The sequence below is a fragment of the Gordionus sp. m RMFG-2023 genome, chromosome 1 (genome assembly GCF_954871325.1).
Source record: "Gordionus sp. m RMFG-2023 chromosome 1, tfGorSpeb1-WG-v2, whole genome shotgun sequence".
Lineage (NCBI taxonomy): Eukaryota > Metazoa > Nematomorpha > Gordioida > Chordodea > Parachordodidae > Gordionus > Gordionus sp. m RMFG-2023.
This window is the reverse complement of record NC_088775.1, coordinates 90483587-90510634: the sequence shown is the minus strand read 5'-3', so window position 1 is coordinate 90510634 and position 27048 is coordinate 90483587. Positions and strand designations below refer to the sequence as shown.

The following is a 27048-nucleotide window of genomic DNA, read 5'->3' as shown; positions in this document are numbered from 1 at the left end:
CTAAGTATCAAAAATGTGTTGTTGGTCCGAAGGGCGGCCTAGATATAATGGGAAAATTTTTAAATCATGCTAAGGCACTTTTAAAATGTATTTAAAAAATATGACAGAAAATTAATGTCTATGAAGTATTTTCTCAGAGAATTATGCATTCTGTTCTGGTGATCCGTTTTTCAGCTTGTTAGTTTTTAATATGAGTGTATGTTAACTTACTATAAAGCTTATAATTAAGTAGAGCTTAGAACGTTATATTTCCTATTAAAATATAAGATAAGGTTGTTAAGTATCTTTTATACAAAGAAAATCTTTCATTTCGAGTAAGGTCTGGTAACTCAGTTGCTATATATGTTAATTATGTAATCATTTTACGCTTCGATCTGAGTTTGAACACAGCACTGAAACTAATTAGACGTGTTTGGCGATATTATCTAAAGCGTAGTAGATTGGAAGCGAGCGTAATTTAGGGTATGGTAATGTTATATTAAAATGGAGTCTTATTACATTCTAATTAAACTTGGTCGTTGTCTAGTAAATTGCTTTATGAAACATGATGATCCTCCGCGCAGTAATATTTTCCTATAATTATTTAAAAAATTATTCGCATGTGCAGATAAATGGATGATTAAATTAAAACACTTAAGAAAATAAATTGAATTTCAATCTCCAACTAAATTCTTACCAATCAAGAAATAATAATAATTATTTTTTAACTCTGGTAGGTATAATAAAACCTTACTCTTTACTGTAAAAAAAACCTATTGTCCGAGGATCAGTAGTGTGTAGGTATGAACATATGTTAAATTTCCCTCATTATTTGATCAACAAATACGAATTTTCTTAAAAAATATTATGGGGCCTACTTTTGCAGATTTCTAATATGCATACTGGAGAATTATATATGTTAGCATCAGTGTTATTTTTGGAATTTTTAAATCATTTTTTGAGCGCGTTTTTATAAATTTAAAAATATGATTTTACCGGAAATGTATGCAGTCATGTTTGGAATACCTACCCTATGCATTTCAGACATTCAATTTTTCTAAGAACTTTTAAACTTAATATAATTTATACTAGACTTTTCATATAATTTTTTATATAAATTAAAAATTACTCAACGGTTAACAGCAAAATTGTCTACTATTCATTAGATAGATATTCCAAACATGGCGGCATACATTACCAGTAAAATCAGATTTTTTTAAATTTAAAAAACCGCAAAAAATGATTTTAAATTGAAAAAATAATACATTGACGCTATTTATTAAAGTAATAGTGAATACAAAATTAACATCATAATAAAGTACACAAGTAATGAAAAAAAAATAGACTGTACACTCGTGAGAAATAAATATCCAATTATCGAATAGGTTGGGTCTGCAAATCAGGCAACTTAATTGATCAAACAAAATAAAACATTGCCAATTTAAACTTTAATAGCTAAAAGTTATTATTAAATATCGTTTAAGGAAAAAAACAACCACTTTAAAGATAAAAATAGGGATTGTTTTCGTCAAAGTTTCCTAATCCAACTCGTTGTAGAGTATAGTTTAGATAATTAACGTTTACAAAAAATAATAAAAATATTTAGCGGCAATCCACCATATTTTTTATATGAGCTAAGAGGCTTAATCTTCTTGATAATTAGGTTTTCTAAATGATCTTGCACAGTTATACAAATTTATAAAGTCATTTCTACACAAATAAAGATAGTGTAAGTGGATATATCAAATTTATCTGATGTTTCTCAAAGCATTTATTAATATCAGAGATCACTTACGGAACGAAATTATAGAAATCGTATTTGACTTAGGATATTGTGTATTTAATAAATTTGATAAAGTATGTTTTCTGAATAGCATGATTTAGATATTGCGAGATTTTAGATATCTGGAATAGATGCCCTTGACGATATTAGATTTTTTAAAAAAATAATTTTGTGATTCCACTTTTTATTCTATAAAAATTTGAATTATAGTCGTTAATTTTAAAAAAAAGTTATCAACTCTTATTAATGCTTGCTTTCAAATTGTTTCTTATAGTAATATATCGTCAGAAGTTGTTAAGGTAGCGTACTACAAGTTGCGCGTTACCATAACTTTAGCTAATAACGCGCTACTTTTTAAAAATAGGTATTGAGTGAACTCGCATATTGAAAAAAAATACATATTGCCGCTGATATATATATATAGAAATAAAATTGATTTATAAAAAATAAAAGAGAGATTCAATAATTATAAATTTTAATTTTTTTAACAAAACATTTTGCAAATATGGGTTCCCCGATAGTCAAAAATTATCTAGCTTATATCCTACAATTTATTTTAAAGCGATATTCAAAATAATATTAATGGATGCTAGGAACGTAGTGTTGTAGCGCTCGTTTTGAGCCGGTTTTTAAAAACGGCCAACTCAATATTTTAGCCAGAAAAATATCACGTGAGTCTCGAGATTTTGTTAATAGATGTCGAAACCTATATTCCTTCTACAAAGGCTTGCGCTTGCGTAATATTATTCTTCTGGATAAAATATTGAGTTGCCGTTTAACAACACTAGGGATGTGATTATTTTACAAAAAATGAAAGTAATGTATATACTTCCCAATGTCAAATTTTTCAAACAAGAACAATTATTAGTTTTTTTTTTGAATTCTTTTAATTTATAATATCTTAGAAATTAACGAATAAAATTTATCTCGTTCAAAATACTTTATAATAAGCAAACATTTTTTTTAAAAAAACTGAAATATGTTTGCTTTTTCATTACATTATTTTTTAAACTCTTCGCTTTGTAATATTATATAAAAATGTAATATTAAATGACTTACTTATAATCCCTTAAAAAAAGGAATATTTAGAAATTAAAAGAAATAAGAAGGCAGACGATATTATAATTTCCAAAAGACAAATCTTTTTTTTTTCTCTAGAACTTTATTTAAAATTTTGAATCGACGGATATTATCTAAAAAAAGACAAACTCAATTTAAACAAAGGGACGCGTTGCGTTACGTTTTTAAATTTAAAAATTACGGCAAAACGTAAACGCTCAATTTGTGTGCGCTATAATATTTTATTAATATACAAACATGGCCATGAAGGGTCCAATAATTCAAACGAATAAATATTTACAATTTTTTTAAAAATATTATAAAAATATAAAATCAATGACATACAATAATACCTAAACTGACGATGCATACCTTAAAAGTGTACATCGATGAAAACAGCTGGAGACGCCATTTTGATTACCCGTAATATCATTATTAACAATTTTAAACGATGACGCAAACCTTTATTAAAGAATTTCCTGATCATCGAGATGATAAGGAAGCGAGTTATCAATTTAATATTAGTTTTTAACATGAGAATGATTACTATATGGGTTACCAAAATGGCGGGTCCAGCTGATTTGCATTCAACTGACGCTTTCAAATGCATTATTATGAATGCACCGTTAGTTTATGGTAATATTATATGTCATTTTATAAAATACGATTTAATAATTTATACCATACTATATAACTATAAAATCGATAATTTAAAATGAGCATTTTTGTTTGCGTCAAAATTTTTTTCCTTTTATTAGTTATTCACTGACATTGTATCCTTCCGCGTCGTTCGGTGATTTTTCCTCGTCGGCACCTTTATCATAAGTGATTTCCAACTCTTCGTCAAGATTGTTAGGGCTAAATTGGTGATCGGAATTCTCGCTGGATTTACCCAGGAGCCTCAGTAATTCGGCCAATTCCGCATCTTCCCCACCGCCATGTTCGAAATTTCCTTCGGTCCCCATGCCAGAATCTTGATAATCTTCCGTAGTAGCAGCTCTGTACTCCTCGATCAAATCAAATACCACGGCTCTCGAATCGTCAAGTTCGGATAGGTCGTTTTTGAACATCTCTTCTTTCCGGAACATGTCCAAAAACGCTTCCCGTTTACGTAGTTTGTCGTATTGTTTGAGGGTTCGGTCGAATAACTGTATTTTTTTTTAAATAAAAAAATTGGTAATGATTCATAAATATATAAATAAAATTTTTTAAGTATATAAGATTCAAATCTATAAAATAAATCCCAGTTTATAAAATGACGATATTTTTAAAATGGAAAGAAAATTATATTTCAGGCCCAGAAATCAGTGCATTTCACAAGGGGTATAATTGAACTGAGAATGTTTTAAATTATTTTGACAATAATCCCTCGTGGAGCTAAATGTCGGACTCAACCTATAGGCGCGAGCCGGAGAAAATCTGTTAAAATGAAGGCGTTTATAATGTATATTAGTTTCTTTAAAATCTGAGTGCCTATATATATATTTTTTTTTTTAAACTAACCTCGAGGACCAAAGTGGTAGTTATCAGCTAAAACCCCGGAGACGATATTTTAGTCGACTAAAAACTCGGTTCAGACGATATTTTTATCAGCTAAAAATTCGGTTTAGAAGTTATTTTAGTCGGCTAAAAATATAATGATCACCCAACCATACGTCGTCATGACTTATAATTATAAGTGTTCAGAATTTTATTTTTTGTCCCTAAATTTTTCTCGCAATCGAGAAAAGAATAAGTTTTAAATTGATTTTTATCAAATTTTTTTATAAGAAGATTTGGCTTAAGGTAAATTTTCTGGCTAACGGAGTTTCATATATAGCAGATTAGAATGCGAGTGCATGATTTGGGGGTTAAGTGAGATCTTTTAAAAAAGAATACGGTCAAGGGACAGAGCCTAGACCTAAAGAAAATTTGCCAGTTTAACTAAGATTTGGTAAAGGGATCGAGGCGGGTTCTAAAGAAAATTTGCCAATGCCAATTTAACTATGATTTATGTTTAATGTTCATTAAAAAAAAATAACGATAAAAGAAAATCAAAACCACAAATACTATGTCAATCAAAATCCTTATTTTTTGAAATACAAAGCTTGAATGAAATAGTGATAGCTTACGGAAGATACGTTAGTATGGTTGGCCAACATCAACCCGCTAACTTTGTTAGCTGACGTAATGTAAGGCGATTTTCTGGAAAGAGCCACTTGGATAGATGCCGGGACCCAAGGCGCGAATTGAACGATTTGCCGTTCCCTTATCCTTTGCAAACTCTTGTGGACCTTCGAGGATTGTCAATTTAAGTCATTTTGACAGGGGGAGGGGTAAATTTAAAGTATTAAAATTAGGCATAATATTATAACGGTTCTAACATCTATCTACACGATTAGAAATAATGGTAAGAGTTAAAGAGCGATTCCACTAAAAAAAATCTCCCATATTTTCAACATTATGGGATAAAGGTATAGCTACAGTTGAACTGAAAATTAAAACTTCAGTCGAATCTATGTCCCCCTGTATGATATTGAGTATTGACACATAGCAATGTTTGAGATTCCTATCGTGGGATGTGGACACCATCATATTCTTCGGTTGCAATAGACGTCTCATCACGTCCAGTACGGTCGTTTTCCTGACGTTCGTTACGGGCGGAGGATTATTCGAAATAGAGGAAGAGGTCAAGGAAGTTTGATTAGAAAAAGTCTAAAAAAATAATAATATATATATTGTTGATTGTCCTTTTTTCTATAGTTTTATCTTCATTTTGAAAATCCGTTTTTTTGTATATATCATTAAACATTATAACGTCAATCAATTTCGTTCCGAAAATTCCAAGTTAGTAATTAATAGGTGTCATTCAATTGTCAAATGATACCCCAAAAAATTTTTTTAAATGCGTAAATCGAATAAAAGTTATCATTATCAAACTCAAATACTTACCTATTTATTAAACATGAGAGCGACCTAGGAAGCCAAATTAGAAAGAACAGCGATGAGGATAATTAGATGTGGGATATCTCTGAGAGAGAGAGGGAAAAACTAGCAAGGAATTGCGTGCAGGATTGGGTATAGAAATGATCGGAGTGGGCATTGCGACGCAATAGACTAAGATAGTTTGGGCCGTATGACAAAAGATGACTGGGTAAAGAGGTGTCTCGATGGCAAGTAGGAGGATCAAGACCTGGAGGAAGGTCCAAGATGACGTGGACAAATGCAATCGCGGCGGATATGAGAGACATGAATAGCTTACAAATATTGATGCTCATGACCTGCAAAAATGGAAAAGGAAAAATCAGAGGGAAACCCCTGGGTAAATCCGGAAATCGCCAAAAAACGGAGAAGAATATATATGTATAATATGGTTACCTCAAAATCGAAATTTATTTTAATTTGATTTTTATTAACATAATTTCATATAAAAAATTTATAAATTACGTATTATAGCCAAAAAAATTTAATTTGTCGTGAATATTTAAAAGAAAGAAAGAAAGAAAGAAAGAGAATTCTTTCTTTCTTTCAATCGTAATTTCTAATTATATTTTATAAAACTACTTTTAATTCCCCCCCACCAAAAAAATATAAGTTCGTAATTTAAATCAGGGTAAAACTCTGGTTTGACCAACGATACACGAAAAATAAGAACAAAGTTCGTTAGAATTATTCGTTCTTAATCAAAATTCTTAAACTATCACTATATTAAAAAAAAAGAATAGTATCGAAATAATATACAATTTTGTACTTTTATTTTTTACCCATTAAACAGTGCGGGATGTTGAATAACCATAACTGGCTAGTGTTGTTAACCGGCTCGATTCGAGAAGGTTTTTAAAAACGGCTAACTAGATGTCAGGGACTTCGGGTTTTCCTAATAACGGTTTTCTAGATCTACCCGGGTTTTGGTTTCGGTCTATTTTTTAAATAGCTAGAAAAATATTGCCTAAGCTTAAAGATTTCGTTAACAGATGTTCAAACCCTTTGTGCCCATCTACGAGAAAAATCTTCAGGCTTTGCGTAATATTTTTCTAGATAAAATCTTAAGTTAGCCGTTTTCGTTTAACAACAACTATAACTGGCTAACCCAAAATTCCCATATCTTTAAAAAAAACATGCTTATCTTTTGAATATCTATATTTCAAAATGAAATCTTTACATGTATTATTGTTCAATGTTATATAAAATGTTCAAATGTTCAATGTCATTCAAATATATTTAAAAATCAATCAAATATGGCTAGAAAGATAATTTTATATTTTTTTTTATAATATACAATATTTAAAGGATAATAATAAGCTATATAAAAAATATCATATTTAAAAAAAAATTAATACTCACATTCTTTTGCGTAATTTCGCTTCCGCATCGTGAATTGACCATCATCGCGTTAATATTTTGATTTACGGTTTGAGTTTGGGATGACTGTTCGATAGCTATATTCAGTGGGGTGTACCCCGTCATGAGGTAATGGAGTGTGGGGGTAGGTATGAGCCCGGCTAAAATCCCCGCCAAATCGTTGTGGGTGTAACCGGGGTATCTTAAGGTAGCCGTGCTGGCGGCCATTATGGTAGAGACGAAGGAATTTATCTGGGCGAAGGAAACCTTTTCTAGGCGCAAACGTTCGGTGGCGATTCGGTTTAGGGCGGTGTTGTCTAACACTATCTTTCAAGATTTATTTTGTGCGCATTCGTGTAAATAAATTATATACGATTAAGTCAAAGACATATAATAATAATAGACTGACGATGCATTCATTAAAGGTGTACATTAACGAAAACAGCTGGGGATGCCATTTTGATTTACCCGTATCAATCTGATGCAAACTTTATTAAAGAATTGCCCGATCATCGAGATAATTGAGGAAGCAAGTTATCAATTTAATAGTAGTCAGTAGTTTTTAACACGAGAATAATTACTACATGGGAAAATGGCGGATTCAGATGATGTGCATTAGGGGTCTGCATTGGGCGAATTTTTGGTCCAATGTTTTAAGAAAAATTTAACCTGCCAGCCCAGCCCGCAAATAGTACTCAAAAAAAATATATACCCGCCAATCCAGCCCATTTGTCTAAAATTCCTTACCCGTCAACCAGCTGGCCCGACCATTAGTCTAAAATTATTTATCCGCCCGCCCATTATTTATAAAAAATTTTTAACCCAACGCTTATAAAATTTAATTATGGTCATTCCATTCATTTTTTTTAAGCATCTAATAAAAATATTTTCGGCATTACAACCTCTACAAAAAGTTAATGATTTAGGACATTAATGTAAGTATAAAAAAAAAATAATCATTAATCAATGTAAATTATGGACAATTTATTTTGATCAAATTGAATATTTATGAAAAAAAAAATACAAAAAAATGTTTATTTATTCTAAGAAAAAAAAAGTTTTATTGTTGTGTATATTGCATAATATAGTTAGGTAAATGTTCTTCACTTAAAAAAACGATTGGCCATCAACATCCTTGACCAGAAGGAACAACTTAAAATTTCTAAATACACAGAAATAATAAACGATCATTGCTTCATCCCAATCATATCAACCACTCTTGGCACCTTCGGCAAACTCGCCTTAGCATTTTTCAAAAACTAAGGATAACAAATCAGCAAACTCTCAGAAGAACCTCGAGAGGGTTTTTTCTTCGTCAACGATTATCCATAGCGATTCACAAAGCTAATTATATCAGTTTCAATGGTAGCCTTCTAGCCAAAGAGCTATCATAGACAACGCTTACGTTCCTTTTTCATTTTTGTTTCCCTGCGTCACACCATCTCCGTTCTTTTTTTTAAATAGTATTATTATATATTTTTCAAACATTTTTAAATATATAAAAATTTATTATAATGAAAATTTAAATTATTTAACAATTATACATAAAATATAAATAATTCTTATGCAAATAATGGTATTTAAAAAAATATGACGATTACACAATAAAAAAAAGAAATATTGTTATAGATCATGAAAACAATTATTTTTTTTAGTATGTTTTTGAACAAAAATTTTAAATTTCCTTAAACCGTCGCCCATTGTTTAAATTTTTTAACACTTTTAAGCCAATAATTAATATTTGTGATTAGTGTTGTTAAACGGTTTAGCCGTAATTTGAAGCCTTTCATTGATTTTAAATCAGTGATGTAATAATATAACTGTAAGGTATTAAATGTTTTTCCTAGGACCCTTGCAATTTATTTTACTATCTCTCAGCCAATATTATCTTTAGAAATAAAATATTATGTAAAAAAAAAATAATAGCATAATTTAGGATTTGATATAGAAAACTGTTTTAATAAACAAATTTTCTTTTATATATAAAATATCAAACTGATAAATTTTATTTTGATATTTTTTACACTCATCTTACTAAAATAAAAAATTGTATTTATAAATCTTGGTATATTAAGCTTTTTAGACAATGTATCTATCTAGATAAATATGAAAAGTATCATAACAACTCTGGTGTATCAGGATATATAGGTTGTAATTTACTTTATTATTAGCATTAATTTTTTTTAAAGTTATTAAATGAATATTATGAAGATAAAATTGCATGAAGGTTAATTTATATAATGAAATATTTTATTTTTAATAGTATCATAAGATTTTAATAAAAACCTAATTAATGATTAAACATATATTCAATTAATTCCCATTAATTGGCCCTACTTTGTTTGAGAATGTTGATAAATTCCTCAACATCTATAAAAATTTTTAACAATTGTTTGATTAATAACCTTTCATTTCATTACAATAAAAAATACCCAATTATCCTCTTATATAAGGTAATTATAATATGTAACATTAATACAAATAGTGTATTTTTTTCCTTAATGTATGCACAGGCACACTCTACCTACGTAATAATTACACAAATTTATACAAAATAGATTAACATTTTTTATAAAATAATCATTCCTTAAATAAAATTCTTTATAAAAAATTCTATATAAAATCATTCTCTGTAAAATAAATCTCTATAAACGACATAATCTATAATTGTTTTCTCTGTAAAAGTGGTATCGGGGCCCATCTGTTTGACTTTGTTTTGTCATTATACCATTTCGCGTCAATTTTTCGAAAAATTTCATCTAATTTTCAATACAAAGGTAAATAATAAATATTCACATATATATTTAATATAATTTTCTAAGCTTCCAATGATATAAAATTTTCAATATAAAAAGGTAAATATTTTGATTACAACAATTTTCAATACAAAGGTAAATAATAAATATTCACATATATATTTTATATAATTTTCAAAGCTTCCAATGATATAAAATTTTCAATACAAGAAGGTAAATATTTTGATTAAAACTTATTTTGTTATACTTTTGAAAAATTTGATATAAAATTTTCAATACAAAAATGTAAATATTATGATTACAACTTATTTTGTTACACTTTTCTTTAAATTAGGTAGCATATTCATTTACTCCACTCTGTAAATGATACCTTCCTCATATAGAAGGTCAAAATATTATAAAAACAAAATATATTTTAACTGTAATTCACCCACCTGCAATGAAAAAGGTTATACAGTAAATAACCTATTTACTTTGACCACAGCATGCAATGGTAAATTATTTAATATACAATATGTGATTTATTGTTTTCTAGATGTTTGCAAATATTTGACTGCAAGAAGAGAAAGTATTTTACAAAATAACATAAAATATGAAACTTTAAATTTTTTTAAAATAATTAATCAAAATTTTGTTAATATATTATCTTTTAAATTTTATTAAAAATAGTTCATCTAAATTGTGATATAATATTATCCTTTAACTTTATTATAAATAACAAATTTTTTTAAAATAAATTTTTCCTTAGGTATCTGGCAATCAGGCTGGTGATGGAGACAGAAATGTGGTGATATCTGGGGTCTTTTTGGAAGAAGATCAAGAACCCGTTTCTTCCAATTTCAATCAAGTACAAGAGGCTGGGGAGAGTGTTGGAGGAAGTATTTTAGAAAATAACATAAAATATTATACTTTAAATTTTTTAAAAATAATTAATCAAAATTTTGTTAATATATTATCTTTTAAATTTTATTAAAAATAGTTCATCTAAATTGTGATATAATATTATCCTTTAACTTTATTATAAATAACAAATTTTTTTAAAATAAATTTTTCCTTAAGTATCTGGCAATCAGGCTGGTGATGGAGACAGAAATGTGGTGATATCTGAGGTCTTTTTGGGAAGAAGATCAAGGACCCGTTTCTTCCAATCTCAATCAAGTGCAAGAGGCTGGGGAGAGTGTTGGAGGTATTTTACAAAATATTATACTTTAAATTTTTTTAAAATAATTAATCAAAATTTTGTTAATATATTATCTTTTAAATTTTATTAAAATAGTTCATCTAAATTGTGATATAATATTATCCTTTAACTTTATTATAAATAACAAATTTTTTTTAAATAAATTTTTCCTTAAGTATCTGGCAATCTGGCTGGTGATGGAGACAGAAATGTGGTGATATCTGGGGTCTTTTTGGAAGAAGTTCAAGATCCTTTAACTCAAATCATAGAACTACCTCTACATTTCCCATTCTTAGATGAAAGTTTTATAGATGAAGAAGATGTAGTAGATACCTCCATTGCAGCTAATAGCTCTGATACTTTTCCAGTAATAGTTAATAGCATTCAATCTTCATTCTTACATATCGAACAACCATATAATTTTATTCTTTCCCAAAAAAATCGTAATTTATTATATTCCAATAAATATTTATGTATACATTATAATGGGTTTTTATTTAAATGTAGACTAAAGCATTGTACCGCTAGAGGTACTTTGTTAAATAGGAAGTTTACATTAACCAATTTTCACAACCATTCTGATGAATCTGAGGAAGCGCATTATGCAATTTGAGTAACTATGAATAAACTTAAAGAACAATGTCGAGCATACACCTATCAAAGCAAACGTAAAACATATAATCAAGTTATGCGTATTAGAAAAATGGATCCACTCGTTCAACTCCATCCTAATGCTCTACCAACATTTCTATCTGTGAAAAGTATTATGAATCGTGTTATTAAATCATTGAGACCTCCTTTACCTCTTATAAATTCTGATATCCAATTAGACGGCGATTATACAACAATAATAAAACATTTTTAATTTGTAATGAAAATAATGAATTATTAATATTTTCTACACATGAATTACTTGAATGCCTCTGTAATGCTGACCAAATTTTGATGGACGGTACATTTTCTTCGTGTCCATTATTATTTAAGCAATTATACACTATTCATATAATGATTGATCATACAATAATTCCTTGTGCATATATATTGTTGCCAAAACAAAGAAACATATTTAAAAATGTAGGATCTTTTAAAAAATTATTGCCTATCTATAGGTTTTATATTTTCTCCTCCTTAAACACTTATAGATTTTGAAATGGGAGCACTTAGAGCTCTCGAAGAAATGTTTCCAACCATTTCTGTCAACGGATGCTACTTTCATTATTGCCAATGTATTTTAACACGTATACAGGGTAATAGATTGACAGCATTTAGTCGGCTTAATCCTAATTTTAAGAGATTTTATTGCAGACTCATGGCGATACCCTTTTTAACTGAAACGGACATATCATTGGTATTGTCTGAATTAAATAGTGAGGTAGAGGCCTTTTATTTAGATCCCATAAGAGATCTTTTTACATATTTTAAAAATACTTGGATTAACCCAAACGCAAAATTTAAATATATGTGAAAATTGGTTAATGTAAACTTCCTATTTAACAAAGTACCTCTAGCGGTACAATGCTTTAGTCTACATTTAAATAAAAACCCAAATTTATAATGTATATATAAATATTTATTGGAATATAATAAATTACGATTTTTTTGGGAAAGAATAAAATTATATGGTTGTTCGATATTTAAGAATGAAGATTGAATGCTATTAACTAATACTGGAAAAGTATCAGAGCTATTAGCTGCAATGGAGGTATCTACTATATCTTCTTCATCTATAAAACTTTCATCTAAGAATGGGAAATGTAGAGGTAGTTCTATGATTTGAGTTAAAAGATCTTGAACTTCTTCCAAAAAGACCCCAGATATCACCACATTTCTGTCTCCATCACCAGCCTGATTGCTAGATACTTAAGGAAAAATTTATTTTAAAAAAATTTGTTATTTATAATAAAGTTAAAGGATAATATTATATCACAATTTAGATGAACTATTTTTAATAAAATTTAAAAGATAATATATCCAAATTTTGATTAATTATTTTAAAAAAATTTAAAGTATAATATTTTATGTTATTTTGTAAAAATACTTCCTCCAACACTCTCCCCAGCCTCTTGCACTTGATTGAAATTGGAAGAAAAGGGTTCTTGATTTTCTTCCAAAAAGACCCCAGATATCACCATATTTCTGTCTCCATCACCAGCCTGATTGCCAGATCAGATACTTAAGGAAAAATTTATTTAAAAAAAATTGTTATAAATAATAAAGTTAAAGGATAATATTATATCATAATTTAGATGAACTATTTTTAAAAAAATTTAAAAGATAATATATTAACAAAATTTTGATTAATTATTTTAAAAAAATTTAAAGTATCATATTTTATGTTATTTTGTAAAATACTTTCTCTTCTTGCAGTCAAATATTTGCAAACATCTAGAAAACAATAAATCACATATTGTATATTAAATAATTTACCATTGCATGCTGTGGTCAAAGTAAATAGGTTATTTACTGTATAACCTTTTCCATTGCAGGTGGGTGAATTACAGTTAAAATATATTTTGTTTTTATAATATTTTGACCTTCTATATGAGGAAGGCATTTACAGAGTGGAGTAAATGACTATGCTACCTAATTTAAAGAAAAGTGTAACAAAATAAGTTGTAATCAAAATATTTACCTTTTTATATTGAAAATTTTATATCAAATTTTTGGAAGCTTTGAAAATTATATAAAATATATATGTAAATATTTATTATTTACCTTTGTATTGAAAATTATATCAAATTTTTCAAAAGTGTAACAAAATAAGTTGTAATCAAAATATTTACCTTTTTGTATTGAAAATTTTATATCATTGGAAGTTTTGAAAATTATATAAAATATATATGTGAATATTTATTATTTACCTTTGTATTGAAAATTAGATGAAATTTTTCTAAAAATTGACATGAAATGGTATAATGACAAAACAAAGTCAAACGGATGGGCCCGATACCACTTTTACAGAGAAAACAATTATAGAAGAATGTCGTTTATAGAGATTTATTTTACAGAGAATGATTTTATAGAGAATTTTTTATAAAGAATTTTATTTAAGGAATGATTATTTTATAAAAAATGTTAATCTATTTTGTATAAATTTGTGTAATTATTACGTAGGTAGAGTGTGCCTGTGCATACATTAAGGAAAAAAAATACACTATTTGTATTAATGTTACATATTATAATTACCTTATATAAGAGGATAATTGGGTATTTTTTATTGTAATGAAATGAAAGGTTATTAATCAAACAATTGTTAAAAATTTTTATAGATGTTGAGGAATTTATCAACATTCTCAAACAAAGTAGGGCCAATTAATGGGAATTAATTGAATATATGTTTAATCATTAATTAGGTTTTTATTAAAATCTTATGATACTATTAAAAATAAAATATTTCATTATATAAATTAACCTTCATGCAATTTTATCTTCATAATATTCATTTAATAACTTTAAAAAAAATAATGCTAATAATAAAGTAAATTACAACCTATATATCCTGATAGACCAGAGTTGTTATGATACTTTTCATATTTATCTAGTAGATAGATACATGGTCTAAAAAGCTTAATATACCAAGATTTATAAATACAATTTTTTATTTTAATCATGTAAGATGAGTGTAAAATATCAAAATAAAATTTATCAGTTTGATATTTTATATATAAAAGAAAATTTGTTTATTAAAACAGTTTTCTATATCAAATCCTAAATTATGCTATTATTTTTTTTTACATAATATTTTATTTCTAAAGAAAATATTGGCTGAGAGATAGTAAAATAAATTGCAAGCGTCCTAGGAAAAACATTCAATACCTTACAGTTATATTATTACATCACTAATTTAAAATCAATGAAAGGCTTCAAATTACGGCTAAACCGTTTAACAACACTAATAAGCCAAGAATCCAGCTTGGGTCTCAACCGTTTAACAACACTAATCACAAATAAATTAATTATTGGCTTAAAAGTCAGGCGTTGAGTCAACTCTTGAGCCTGAGTCAAATTTTCGATTCAAAATTCTGATTGAGTTTAGGGATAAGCCGGCATGGCAGCCAAAAATCCGTCTTGGCTCAGCCGTTTAACAACACTAACAAGCCAAGAAGCGGGTTTGGATCAGCCGTTTAACAACACTAATCACAAATAAATAAATTTCGGCTTGAGCCAACTCCTGAGACGACTCGAGCAAGCCAACTCAATGAGCGGGCTTGAGCCTGAGCAAATTTTTTGGCTACGACCTCGAGGTCGAAGCCGATAAAACTCAGCTTTTTAACAACACTAATTATGAGTTAAAGTTGTAAAATAGCGGGTAATCATTTTGTTGAGCTTTGAGGGTCGTGTCTAGTGTTGATAAAAGTCTGGGGTTGAGCGGCAATTTAAAAAAACTAATAACTCAATATTTTATTCCAGAAAAATATCGCCTAGGCCTCGAGGTTCCGCTAATAGATGCCCAAAGGACCCATTATTTCCTTCATAAAAAGACGTTTTTGACGAAATGCGAAAAGACACTCAAAACAAAATACCTTTCAATGGCGTCTGTCTAGAACCAATGAAAATGATTACAGCTGACTTGTATATATTATACACACCTTTAATGAACAAGACTTTTAATTTTAGAAGATTTATTATATTCAATAATAATACCACGGCATCCGCGTTTTCCGTCAACCTTTTTAAGGTTAAGATAGAATTATAAGGTTGAACGACAACGTCGCTAATCTCCTCTTGATTGGGGAAAACGGAGTAAGTTTGTAAAATTTTCTTGGGAAATCTGGGGAAAAAAAAATCATCATTTTATTCATATTTTTTTAAGGTCTAAACTGAATTAAGGGGGTGAGGGGTTAACCGGTGTTACACCTCCGCCTCTCTATATATTTTTTTTATACAAAAACATTCCCTAAAAAATAGACTTTAAATAACGGTTTTTTTGAGAGAATCCACGAATACAAAATGGCAGCTTAAGAATATAGTAACAAACACTTGATCCTTTGATCAATTTTTTTTTGTATATTTAATTTTGATAAAAGTATTCGAGATTAGAGGTCTGCAATTGGCGGATTTATTTAGCCAAAAAGCCCGCCAACTCGTTGTTTTGTAAATTATTTAACCCGCACATTAAATTTACCCGTTAGCCCATTTATCCTACTTATTTTTTATTAAATTGAAGTCTGTTCAGCTCATTTCGCGCCAAAAAAATATCAAAAATTTATTCCGCCCACGCCTGCCCATTACACTTCCGCTCCTTGTTGAAAATATTTTTAAAAAAAAAACCGACCACGCCCATTCAAAGTATAAGAGGGCGTAGGCGGGAGGTATCGGGCGGAAATCCGCCCAACGTAGACCTCTATTCGAAAGTGAAATATAAAAAGGTTACGGGTATATACCAATTTTTTTATAAAAAAAATATACTAATCTTATATTCTTGCTCAACCTTGCTGGATGGCGCATCATTAATTTTAAAATTAATTGCTGGCCTGATAAAATGAGTGAGAAATAGAACAAGTCCCTATTAAGCACCTCCCCTATCCTTTCAAACTGCCTCGAATTCAGGGTAAATTTTTAGGTTGTCTAATATAAAATTGTGGTGAAACAGTTTTGAGTTTGATTAAGACCAAATTGGTTTCGCTTAGAGTTCTCGGCTAATCTGGCTTAGTCAAGGAAACCGCTCCACAATAAAAAAGACGGTCGTATTCAAATCGGTTTAGTTGGACCAAATTGGTCCGGTCCGAACCGGTCCTGGTTACCCTTCATTTAACCGGACGCAATAATCGAGGGACGAAAATGTAGAACTTTGCTTCTCATAACAATAATAATTTTTTAAAAAAATATATAAATATATTCGATACCTGTCATTCAAGGTCTCCATGAAATAGGATCCCATCCCAGAGCCGGTGCCTCCAGCTATAGAATGACATATGACAAAAGCCTATTTTTATAATAAAAAAATATATATATACCACTTTGAGAGAACAGCTGATAGTTTTATTTTTTAAAAAAAATAAAATATAATACCATGTTTAAGAAGTATATAGATGGCGAAATGTCAATCAAGATTATTTTTAAATCTACATCTGTAGGATAGTTTTTTTTTCTTTCTCTAGACTAAATGTAATAACTCTTAACTCAAGGCTTACTATAACTAATCATTTGTTTTTCGTAACTTATTATGAATATAACTATTTTGACGATATTAATATTTGTTAATTGATCAAATAATTATATATCCGTATTTGATATTATTCTTTAATTTTCACATTTTATATTTACTGCATTCAATTACATATAATAATAATAATAATACCTAGACTGACGATGCATTTATTAAAAATGCGCATTCAATGAAAAAACAGCTGGGGAAGCCATTTTACTTCCCAATATCATCATTAAAAAATTTAAACGAGAGGCCAAATTTATTCCTATGTCTGAACGCAAATTTTATTAATGCTTGATCCTCCCGATAATAAGGAAGCAAGTTATCAATTTATTTTAACATGAGAAATAATTACTATACAGGTTACCAAAATGGCGGGTCCAGCTGATTTGCTATCAAATGACGCTTTTAAATGCATTATCAAGAACGCAACGTCAGTCTAAGTATTATTATAAGTCATTGATTGCATTATAAAAGGTAATAAGATTTTATCTTTGTTTTTATGTAATTAAAAGATTTAATATAAAACGTGGAAATTTTTAACTGGAATGTCATTGGTTAAACTCTATTATTTTCACAATTATTTTATGGATTTTAATTTTTAAAACGGAAAAAAAAAAAAATAAATAGCATGTTGTATCATTATTGTAATATTTATCGTATTTATAAATAGTCACCTGATTTTATATATCACGTGAAGAACTCGTGATTTATTTGTCCCAAAAAAAAGTTTGTATACATATTTAAAAATATACTTAACTGATTTAAGTGAAGTACAAATTTCAACATTTATATGAGCATTATATTTTAGTAAGTGGATATGAATTGTAAGGAATAACATATCTGTTATCTACCGGTTTATTTGATATTAAAATTGTAGCTAAATTTCTTCTATATAAAGGGTACCGGTCAATGTTAGATTTGGTGAATTTTTTAAATATCCTTAGGGAAATTTTTTGCACACATGCCTTTTTTAAATATCCTTAGGGAAATTTTTTGCACACATGCCTTTTTTATCCATGCACGGATATTGAGGATTTATAACGCCACAGGGTCCATGCGTCATACAGAGTGTAACAATATTAACTAATTTTGATTCTGTAACTTTATTAGGTATTTCAGCACATGCGTATTAATCTATTTCCTCGGATGTCGCCATTTTATTGTCCTTACTCAATATAAGTAACAAATGGGCATGGGGTAGGTCTCTTTTTTCAAAATTCTATTGTGTACAGACAGGCTAAACATTTCCCAAATATTTTATTATTAAAGATATGCAATAGAAATGCATTTAGTTTAATTTAAAAAACTCGACAAATTATATCTGGCCTATCGGCAAGTGTTTGACCGGAAAAAAGATTATCGCTTATTTCAGACCAATTAGGATTGCAGGTAAAAGTTATGAATAAATCAGGATTGCCACATTTTAAAACGATAGTCATATCATCGTGATATCGTTCCTGCACATTCCTGAGAGACCCCTGAAATGAAGAAGGTAGATCGTTGAAGGTTTTGAACATTCGTCTAGATCTTAAATTTCTAAACTACAATTTAAGATTGCCCGTTTAGCCATATACGCCAAAATATTTTTAACCCTCTTCTTAAATGTGGAGCGACTAACGCAACAATATATAGTTGATTCATATTTACAATTATAACATGAGGCTAATATTACCAATTGTATAACATTTAATCAAAATAAGCTTCGTGTAAAAGAATATTCAGTATTAATGGATTACTTAGGATCTACGTTTTCCACTTCAAAAGAATCTCCAATAGGTCGCCCATTTATTCTACCTTCTTCATTTTCAGGGATCTCCCAGGAATATGCAAGAACGATATCATGATGCCATGACTATCGTTTTAAAATATGGTAAACCTGATTTATTCATAACTTTTACCTGCAATCCTACTTGGTCTGAAATAAGCGATAATCTTTTTGCCGGTCAAACACCCGCTTATAGGCCAGATATAATTTGCAGAGTTTTAAAAATTAAATTAACCACATTTCTATCAGATATCCTTAACTGTAAAAGAAATTTGGAAAATGTATAGCTTATGTGTATACAATAGAATTTCAAAAGAGAGGCCTACCTCATGCCCAATTGTTACTTATATTGAGTAAGGACAATAAAATAGCGGTCCCCCCCTCCGAGGAAAAAGATAAATATGCATGTGCTGAAATACCTAATAATGTTACAGAATCAAGATTATTTTATATTGTTACATGCTGTATGACGCATGGATCCTGTGGCATTTTAAATCCTCAATCTCCGTGCATTATAAAAAAGTTTCCCTAAGGATTTTCAAAAATCCAATTGACGGGTATCCTTTATATGAAAGAAATAAATTTAGCTACAATTTTAATGTCAAATAAACCGGTAGATAATAGATATGTTATTCCTAACAATTCATATCTACTTACTAAAATATAATGCTCACATAAATGTTGAAATTTGTACTTGACTCAAATCAGTTAAGTATATTTTTAAATATGTATACAAAGGGTAGTATGCCTGTGCTAATATAGTTTTAAAATGTAGATTCTGCTACGACTAAACATGACGAAATAAAAAAAAATCACCTAAAATGCAACGTCACAAATTTTACGGTACATTTGACTTCGTATTTATTGGATTTAAATTGCTCAAATACCCACTAAAGTATTCGTGCCAGAAAATTAACCTATAAGTCACTAATCCTGAGTATACTTTATCACAATTTAGATTTAATATAATAAATTTAAATTATATTTAGCCAATTGAATAATAAACATTTATCTCATATTACCATCCCAAAATATGTCAGTATAAAATTTTTTATCTCGACAACAATATGTGAACTCTGGAAATGACATACAGTGCCCATTTATCAATATCCTCCCCTTACATTTTTGATTACAAATTCATATATTTTAGGCTTAATTTAATAAAAAATGAATAAATAATCAACTGAAATTATTTTTAAAAAATTTCATAATAAAAGTTCAAGTATTCCCGTCATTCTTTGGCGCGGGTTATCAACTAGTAGATATTATAATATCCAATGTCGAGCAAATAATGTTTAAAAGTAGATTAGAAGATTATATACATCTTATGACAATTATTATATGATATAGGAATGTAGGGAAATCGAGACACTGACAATCACTATGGATTAGGGAGATGCATGACAGTGATCATCTGAAAACCAACTCCTTTGTTGTGTTATATATATATTATTATTATAATTTAAATTGGAATTATTTTATAAAATTAAAGTACAAAACAAGTATTCCAATCATTTTTATTCTTTTACAAATTTTTCGCACACTTAAAAAAAGGATGAAAATTTTTTTTTTGACTCCTTTGGAGTGAAGTTGATAATTTTGGAATTTACTCACGATTATATCTACATTTGGAGAAAATTGCTTCCAGATGTTCCAGCAATATAATTATATTATATACGTCAATCATCTAACCTAATAATTAAATTAAGTTTAATACATATATATATATATGTTATGGTTAAGGATATATATATATATATTAAACTTAATTTAATTATTAGGTTAGGTGCATTTTTCATCCTTGAAAACGCAAATATAGTAACGCGAATTATACAAATTACGCTTTATTTTTATAATTCTTCGCCCCCTTAAATTCGCGGGCAAAGTAATACAAAGTATGCTGAATTTTTTTGTGTATTCCTTATATACTTGGTCACCCACCACGAATTCGTGCTAAAGTGTGAATGCAGGGGTTTACGTGGAAGTATGGATTGATAATATTTTGGGAAGATATCGTGATTGGGGTTCTAGTCACCTTCGAGTTCTCTTTAATTTTATTTATTTTTTTTTCCCTATAAGCAACATTTTGGAAATCTTCGTATTTATCAGCAGATGGATCAATTGTAGACGAAATCGATGGCTCCATTGATTTATAATAATGTAATAACTTTTGCCCCCCCCCTCCACGTAATTAAATTTAACGAGCTTTGGCACCCCTTCCCAAGCTCAACGATAGTTAACAGGGTTTGATATCTGGAGTATATATGTATAGTTAGGTATTGCAAAAAATTTATTATTTCGTTTTCCAATCTAGGTCTCATATGCTTGAAACCAGGGATGTGAACCCGGACCCTGACCCCTCGTATTCTGGCTGAACCCGGACCTTCGTGGAATCATTTATTTTATATTCGCGCTTTTCTTTTGATTTTCTTCCTGGACTTTATTTCATTTTATTTAGAGACTGATACCATAAATTATTTTCTAGTGTAAGTAATAATATTTTATTATGTAAATTTATTAATATGCTTTTTGCCTAAAAAAAAGCATTCATATATTCAAATGTCTGAGGAGAATTTGATGAATGCTTTAGTTGAGCTTGTTACAATAAATGGAAGACCTTTCAATATTATTGAGGATTCTGGTTTAAAAATAATTATTGATCCTATTAGTAAGGCAATTGGAACATCAATTAACCGTTTTAAAATTAAGGACTTAGTGGTTGATGAATCGAAAAAAATACAAGCAAAAATTATAAAAGGAACAAAAAACAAATTAATTTCATTAAAAAAAGATTCCGCCCAAAGATTAGGGAGAAATATTTTAGGAATAAATATACAATATATTAAAGGAAATAATATAATCTTAAGTAATTTAGCAATGAAGGAGATTAAAGAAAGTTCAACTTCTGAAAATATAAAAAGAATGATAATAGAAACTTTAAATAAATTCCATATTCCTTTAAGAAACGTTTATACCATTACTACGGATAATGGTGCTAATCTAGTCAAATCTATTAAATTATTAAATGAATGTTCATTGGATGAAATGGATGATATAGATATAAATAATGATGATAATAATTTTGAGGACATAAGTGAATTTGACATACCGGAGATAATAAAAGATTTTTCCACGAAGATATACTGTATCAGATGTGCAGCCCACACACTACAATTAGCTATTAATGATTCCCTCAAAAATAATATCTTTAAAACTATAATTGACAAAGCAAGGGATGTTGCTAAATATTTAAGAACTCCTACAATTGTACGAATATTAAAATCCATGAAAAGGTAAATGGCAATATTAGATTGCACAACCCGTTGGTCCTCTATCTGTATGATGCTAGAGCGATTAATAAGTTTAAAAGATTTCTGTGATGATTTTATTATAGGATCATGTGAAATCATTTTGTCAGAGGATGATTGGAATCAAATCAAAGACCTTACTAGGGTGTTGGTTCCTTTGAAAATTACTACATTACGATTGCAGTCAGAACAGTTGTGTTTATCCGATTTTTATGGCATATGGGTGAGATGTCGATTAGAATTAGAAAAATTTACAAGTTCCTTTTCATACGAAATATTAGAAAACATGAAAATACGAGAGCAACAATATTTAAAAAATAGTGTTGTGTATGCCTCAATATATTTAGATCCTCGATATCAAGTTCTATTAAGTATTGAGCAAAAGCAAATGGCAATAGACCATCTCGACGATTTATGTCATAACCATAACTCTATTATTAACAATATATTGGAGGCTTCAACATCTAATGGTTGTAGCGATAGTAATGATGATAGTAATATTGACGATCTCGAGAGAAAAAAAAATGAAATTATCATCAGGATCAGATAGAAAGGTGAAAAAAATATCGATTGTATCTTTAATTGAAAAATTCTCAGAAGTTAAGAGAATTAATAGGGATAAAAATATTTTAACATTCTAGGAGGAAAATTCTCTAATATATCCTGAATTGTATACCTTGTCTAGATTCGTCATGGCTGTACCGGCGACACAGGTACAATAATTTATATATTATAAAGATAACTATCTATTTTAGGTCAGCGTAGAACGTGGATTTTCTTCCTTGAAATACATATTGTCTAATTTACGTGGAAATCTCAAGGATGATATTTTAGAAGATATTATGATCGTTCGATTGAATAAAATATTTAAAATTTAAATTATTTCATTTTTAATTATGAATGTGTATATATATTGAAGTATAATAAAAATGAATGAAAAAAAAGTCTTATTTTGAGTCATTATTTTTATGTTCCCTGGACCCGACCCGAACCCTGGACCCGGGTCCTTTAAAAATTTATTACAGGACCCGAACCCAGACCCTTTTTTTTTGTTGAAGGGTTCACATCCCTGCTTGAAACAAAATCCACTAATCTGAAAGGTATATACATTTCGCTCAGATTGTGGTATCTAATGTTATATTACCTTATGAGTGGTAGTCAAAACCTCAGCTAAGTTAGCTGGTGAAATTCAATTTGTTTCACCTCGATTAACTTTATACGTTGTCACAAAAATCCCTCATCTCTTTCTTTAATCCTTCCATTCTTTCTTTCTTTCTTTCATAATTTTTTTTAAAAAAATCACCGGACTTCTAAAAAGTCCTTAAAAAAAACTCTTGCCTCGCTCGGTCAAAAATCTTTCTCGCATAAATTTATTTATTTTTATAAAGAATTATTAATGAGCTAACTGTAATGTATGTGCATGCGCAACATAAATCAAGATAAATGATTCCATGAAGAAAAAAAAGTTTTTTTTTATAATAATGAATATAAATGGAAGAAGAAGAAAAAACTATTCTCGAACCCCTAAACCCTATTAGAATCCGGGTTCTGGAAAATCTTTTAGGATTCTAAAGGTTCTGAGTTTATTCTATCTGCTTACGAAACTTGCGATTCGGTCCGAACCAATGACATATAATAATAACTAGACTGACGATGTGTTAATAATAATGCATTTGAAAGCGCCGTTGAATGGAAATCAGCTGGACCTGCCATTTTGGTATAACGCATATAGCAATTACTCTCAAGTTAAAAATTACTATTAAATTGATAACTTGCTTCCTTATTATCTCGATGATCAGGCTATTCTTTAATAAAGTTTGCATCAGACAGGAATAAATTGGCCTCTCGTTTAAATCAAAAGGGCGTCCCCAGCTGATTTTCATTGATGTACATTTGATGAATGCATCGTCAGTCTAGATATTAATATATGTCAATGATTCCGGGTGGTAAAATGATAAAAAAAAAAATCCGGGATTGAGCTAGAAAGAATATTCGCGAACTATACTTAAAAGATGAAATAAAAATTCGAATCCTGTCCAGGGAAGCAAAAAATCTCGACCTCACCAAGTTCACCGTTATATATGTCACGTGGCAATGTGTTTATTTTTTTTTCAAATTTAATTCATTTTTTGATCGCGTTTTTTTTTATATAAAAATTCCTAAAAATCTGATTTTTTCCCGGAAATTTATTCTCTCGTGTTTGGAATGCCTTTACCGGAAATACATTTCAACATGTTTAAAATACAGCTATCCCTACGAATTGTAGATAATTTAGCCAATAGCCTTTGAAGTCTTTTAAAATTTATATTAAAAAATCCAGAGTTGTTAAAAGATACTTTTTAAATGGATCTAGGTACAGATACATCGTCTATAATATCTAAATACCGATATTTTAATCAAAAATCTATCTAGATACAGATACAGATACCACATTTTTATATCTAGATCCTTTAACAACTCTGAAAAAATCTAAGGAAAGATAAAATATAATTTGTATTAAATTCAATAAAGGTTCACAGCAAAAATTGTCTAATGCCTCTTTAGGGTCGGTATTCCAAACATGATGGTAAACATTTCCTATAAAATCAGATTTTAGAAAACATGAATTAATTTTGAAAAAAAAAATAATAACATATTTCTGCTAATATCAAAAATCTTAAGGAATTTTTTTGAATGAAAAATTTTTCTTTTGAGAATCATCAAAACAGGAATTTCGATCACATGACAATTCAAAACACCTTTTTTTTAAAATAATAGTGAGCATTTTATGCATAAAAATTGATATTTTTTTTAAAATCTTAAATAAATTATCAATTTTTGTGATCAACAAAAGATTTTTTTATTTAAGTGAGAAATTTCCTACCCCACCAATAATTATCCTGTTTTTTGTAAATATCATTGTAAGCAAATAAACCCTACGAAAATGTGCACAATTTATCACTATAAATAAGAACTCGTTAAGGAAAATTATTTATTTTTAAAAATAATGACTAGTTCAAAATTTTTAGAAAAGAAGAAGCATTTATGTAAAAATAAATTGAAAACCAACCCCAAATTAATTTTTACAATAAGTAAACCTAATAGTGTTGTTAAAAAGCCTGATTTAGGTTGATTTTCAAAATATCCCAATTAAGATTTTAGCAAAAATAATATTATGTAAGCATTGAGATTTTGCAAATAGATGTCCAAGCATTTCTCCCATCTATATACAAAATCTTTAGGCTTACATAAGATTATTTTGGTTATAATCTTAATCGGGCCATTTTTCTAAATCAACCTGAATCAGGCTTTTTAACAACACTAGGGACTTAAAAAACCTCAATAAAATTTATGGCAATAGTGCCCCCTCCACCTATAGGAAAATTCTGAATACCCTATGAATAGAATGGTAATTCAGTATCAATGTATTGACTTACTATAAATATTTTTCTTTTATATTAATGTTGTTTTTTTTTATGATTAAGGGTCAGATTCATTTCTTATAATGCTAGGCGCACATTGTGCAACTGTCTAATAATGTAATTTCATCTATAAAAATGTGATATGTTTAATCACAAAAATAAAATTATTAATCTTATATACATTTGGTAAATTGATAAACCCTGATTTTTTTAAAAATAAATTATAGATTTCCTTATTTACTTCTAAACTGTCACTGTTATCAGCTTCTCTATCAATAATGTCAAAAATTTCTTCACTTCTTTGACCAGCCTATAAATATTTAATTTTATATTATAGATAATAATTTTGGGATACTTAAAAATAATTTATTATAAAAAGTTTTTTCTATAAAATAAATTTAAATTTTTTTTAATTTATAACAAAAAATATAAAATTTATTTATTAATAAACTTGAGAAAATCCACTTCCCCAATTATTACCAGCACCTCCACCATGTTCAGATAAATATATATTTTCTCTGTTATAGAGATTTGCAAATGGGGAAGATAGAATAGAGTTGATAACCCTAGGTTCCAAATCTAAAAGAATGGCCCTTGGTATATAATGTTGATCATCTGCCTTAGAAATGGTATATATATATATCACTAAAAATATTAGGTACTTGGTAAAAGAAAACATCTTTTCTGTCAATCCCTTCAGTTGCAAAATTTTCTAATATACCATCTAATAAATAAAATGACTTATATATTACATATATATAATTTTACCTGAATTGATACCATGCTCTAAACAGAGGGTCTTCCAAAATTCCATACCAACTTAATAGATAATAAAATATTTTTTAAATGTAATAAAGGTTTACTCTGATTTCCACATTGTCCTATTTGCAATGTTATTATTTCTCGGGGCATCAGACTCAGAATTTTCAAATTTTGATTTTAGCGTAACTTTTTGAATAAGAGTAGATGCTAAATATGTCGAAAAAATTATCAAAAATAAAAACAATTAGCATTATTATATAAAATATTTGCTATTAAGATTAAGGCCAACAGCTTTATTATTGACGTTTACATTATGAATGATTGATCAATACCATCTAAATGATCAAAAATTATAATTATGTTGGATTATATTAATGCCAATAATTCTAATTTAAAGTGACATAGACACACTCATTTACTAATATCAGTTTATCTTTATAATAATCCACATAAATTATAATCATCTTAAGTGCATTATTAAGCCTATTTCGAGACAAATATCTTCATTTTATTTTTCTGAATGCAAGTTTCAGGGAGAATTCCACTTAACAAGAGATGAAATAAAATTTTACTAGAAATAA

At 28.5% G+C, this 27048-nt stretch overlaps 1 protein-coding gene across 1 annotated transcript; it reads right to left on the bottom strand.

Annotated features, from left to right (window-relative positions):
- Positions 1–3379: 3379 nt before the first annotated feature.
- LOC135922737 (tubulin gamma-1 chain-like) lies at positions 3380–26693 on the bottom strand. The gene is made up of 11 exons (XM_065457183.1): positions 26569–26693; positions 26474–26524; positions 26368–26429; positions 26157–26324; positions 25947–26015; positions 16924–17003; positions 15722–15848; positions 7145–7468; positions 5306–5515; positions 4933–5094; positions 3380–3969 (listed from the first exon to the last, which is right to left on the bottom strand). Exons 1-11 carry the CDS (start codon positions 26615–26617, stop codon positions 3580–3582), a joined length of 1692 nt encoding a protein of 563 aa, XP_065313255.1. The 5' UTR covers positions 26618–26693; the 3' UTR covers positions 3380–3579.
- Between the last annotated feature and the right edge of the window lie 355 nt (positions 26694–27048).

What these genes read in the sequence shown, in the direction of transcription:
- LOC135922737 (XM_065457183.1), bottom strand. Translation starts at nt 26,617, where the DNA reads ATGCCCCGAGAAATAATAACATTGCAAATAGGACAATGTGGAAATCAG. An exon ending in AAGATGTTTTCTTTTACCAA is followed by an intron (nt 26,325 to 26,367) that starts GTACCTAATATT and finishes ACCATTTCTAAG; the next exon opens with GCAGATGATCAACATTATAT. An exon ending in GGGGAAGTGGATTTTCTCAA is followed by an intron (nt 26,016 to 26,156) that starts GTTTATTAATAA and finishes AAATATTTATAG; the next exon opens with GCTGGTCAAAGAAGTGAAGA.